A 3321-nucleotide genomic window follows, 5' to 3' on the forward strand; every position below is an offset into this window, starting at 1 on the left:
AATTTAAGTTCTTGTTATAAATTGCTTTGAGTATTTGTTGATCATTATGTTTTAGCTTATGCTTGTGGTTCTGCTATTATTTCTGCTTTGATCTTCCACAAAGACAGAAAGCTCAGTGGAGCAGCTCCCCAGAGCAGGAGTTTCCTGTTGTAGTGTCTCATAACTGCACTCACTTCAGAGAGACTCACACTAACACACAGATCAGCATTAGAGACTCCATCTGATCACATTCACAATGAAGAGGAACCTCCTCATCATCCTCATCATCACATCAGGTACTCACTGTGAAGATGAGCTTTGAAATCATTAAAAAATGATACTTTATTAAAATATCTAATATTATGTCATTATTTTTCTTTCAGGTGTGTTTGCCGCTGATCAAATAGAACCATCAGAAGATCAGGAGACTGATGTTTCTGGAAAAGAAGGAAAACCTGTTATACTGAAATGCTCTTATGACTCAAATAGTCAATATGTTATAATCTACTGGTACAGACAGTATCCTAACAGAGCTCTACAGTATCTACTGCTGAGAGGTGCTCGTCAGCAGAGTGACAGTGACATTGCCGACCACAGATTTTCATCAACTACATCCAGCTCTTCCACTGAGCTCACTCTTAAAGAACCAAGACTGTCAGATACAGCTCTCTACTACTGTGCTCTTAGAGAGCCCAGTGATACAAAGTCTCTGAGATGCTTTACAAAAACTCACACACCTTCTGTTTGCTTTGAACGCAAAGAGATCAAAGTAACATCCAAACCACAATATATTATCTGTTTTTATTCTCTCTCTGAAACCACCAAGGTTAAATTTCTGAGGTAAAAAAAAAGTGAAAGCTTGTGTGGCAGACACAGGATATAGTTTCAGCTGCTCTGTCTGACAACAAACGCAGCAAGAAACTAACACAGTAAATGTACACGGTGCCCATCGTCATGAAATCCGTTCACATGAAGTCACTGGAGACGCGTTTGAGATTCATAGAAATACCAGCTGTAAATGACTTCACATCTCACTGTCCACTTATAATCAGATAGATGTTAATACCATGTGAACTGTGGGATAATGTTGAGTATTCCAGTGATTTAACTATTAACATCAGAGGCCAGTGAAGAATATGACACTGCTGTAAAATTCATTGACCACACCCTAACAGTGGAGTGAGGAGGGTCATCAGTTAGCCAGTCTATGAAGATACAAACCATCTGACTGAATTTTCTGTTCTAGACTGTGTGATTTTGGCTCTATTGGTCAGTACATGTTCTCTGAACTAGAGTATCATGATACTATAGTGTTCTAAGACAAACCAGTGTTACTGTTAAAATACAGGTCAGTTTGAAGCAAAACCTCATGGAAATGATGTTATAGCCTAATTTAGTAACACAGGGAAAAAATTCCAATTCATCCAAGCTTCTATTTTTATTTAGGAACACAAATCATACTACAGACAAATCATGGATGAAAAAAAATCAGGGAATGTGAGGCAAGAATAATAATCTAAACATAATGAAAAATGATGCCTTAATTGCCTTAATCCATTAAGATGGTCCACTGTAGATTCTTTGTAAGTGTGAAGTGTATATTTAAGTAACATTCAACTAAATATCCGTTAAATTCATCTGAACTTCAAGTTTAGTGTGAAAAGGTTTATTAAATCTATCCCTAACCCTAAACCTAACCCTAACCTTAAGCTCAAGGTAAAACCTACACCTACTCATAGCCCTAACCCTTACCATAATGTTATTGATAATCAACTGAATATCACCAGAAAGTTTGTTTACGACCTGTAGAGCATGTAGGGGACCTTTAAAATAAAATGTGAACAAAGGTTCTTATGTATAAATTTGGAACATAAGACACATATTCATACAAAACCCCTTAAATTATGATTAGGATCAACCTGTAGATGAAAAGATCAGAAGATGAAGAAATGAGGCATGACATCAGTGCATTGTGATTGAGTGTATGAGCTGCATTATGGGTGGAGCTGTGTATCTCAGCAGAGAGCTACACTGATCCCATTCAGCTCTGAGTGACTCAGTCACTTCACATCTCTGTCAACATGCTGCTCTCTATCCTTTCTCTCCTAGCACTGCTTTTAGGTAAGAAAACATTTATGACATTTCCAAAATGTCACAAAAAATAATGAGAAACACGACAAACTAGGAAGTTTTTTTTTTATTATTTTAAATATAATAGCAGGTACTTTTAATTGTTGTGTGAGAGATTCCAGGGTTTTATATCTTCAATATCGTTCTGTTTCCAGGGGAAACATCAGCGCAGACAATTGAGCCTCTTGTAGGAGAAGTGCATGTTTCAGAGGGTGATCATGTTACTCTGTCCTGCAAATACAGTAGCACTTCTTACCCTCTTCAGTGGTATCGTCAGTTTCCCAGATCCAGGCCAGAGTTCCTCCTGTACATTACCCTACAAGGAACTATGAGTGATCCTCGTCCTCCTCGTCTGTCTGCTGAAGTGTTTACGGACAAAATGCAGGTGGACCTGGAGATTTCATCTGCTGCAGTTTCAGACTCTGCACTCTACTACTGCGCCATGAGGCCCACAATGACAGGAAACCCAGATACACTGTACAAAAACCTGCCAGTGTTCCCCTTAAACCCACTGTGTCAGCTTTACACTATTGTTTATACTCTCTCTGGCATTTTCATGTTTGTTGCTGCATAACCTTGATGTCTGAAAATGCGCTTGAATACAGTTTTTAAAAACAATCTTTAAAAATAATAATTCAATAATAATTTCAGTCTTAACCATACTTTCATGCATGTTTATCACTGCATTTCAAAATATATCCAGCAGGTGGCAACAGTGCATAAATAAATTGAAGCCTTATTTGCTTAGGCACTGTTTGCTGATATGATAATATCTGTGATCAATGTTCTCATTGCAGAAAGCTTTTATGAGACATTCTATCACTTGCACATCACTTATACAGGTTGGGTTGAGCTCAGTCATGAGGCGGTCAGTCTCGGCTTAATGAGTCGCTGGCTGGAGTGGCTAAAGTTATCCTCATTCCTGATCCAGACTTATCTGTTTGAGAATGACCACAGCAACAGCAGCGTCTTCCGTCCTTCAGCACTGCCAGAACTAAACAGAAGTTTAACTGCATCTTTACTACAGACCAGTAATACTGCTCCTCTAAAAAAGATGGTTCTTCAAAGGTTCTTTAGTCAAGGCAATTTTCTAATTAGAACCATGAACCTTGGCATGGTGAAATGACTGAGAATGTGTTGTGTGTGATTCTGTACAGTAAGTTTTATAAAATGGTTCTATATAGCACCAAAAAGTGTTCATTAATAACAAAA

At 38.0% G+C, this 3321-nt stretch overlaps 1 gene segment (V, D, J or C); it reads left to right on the forward strand.

Moving 5' to 3' along the window:
- The first annotated feature begins 2043 nt into the window (after window positions 1–2043).
- LOC119264937 lies at window positions 2044–2683 on the forward strand. The segment is given in 2 exon segments: window positions 2044–2100; window positions 2265–2683. Coding segments are annotated over 2 exon segments (459 nt in total).
- Window positions 2684–3321: the final 638 nt, after the last annotated feature.

This window comes from Pygocentrus nattereri, chromosome 2, assembly GCF_015220715.1.
Source record: "Pygocentrus nattereri isolate fPygNat1 chromosome 2, fPygNat1.pri, whole genome shotgun sequence".
Taxonomy (NCBI): domain Eukaryota; kingdom Metazoa; phylum Chordata; class Actinopteri; order Characiformes; family Serrasalmidae; genus Pygocentrus; species Pygocentrus nattereri.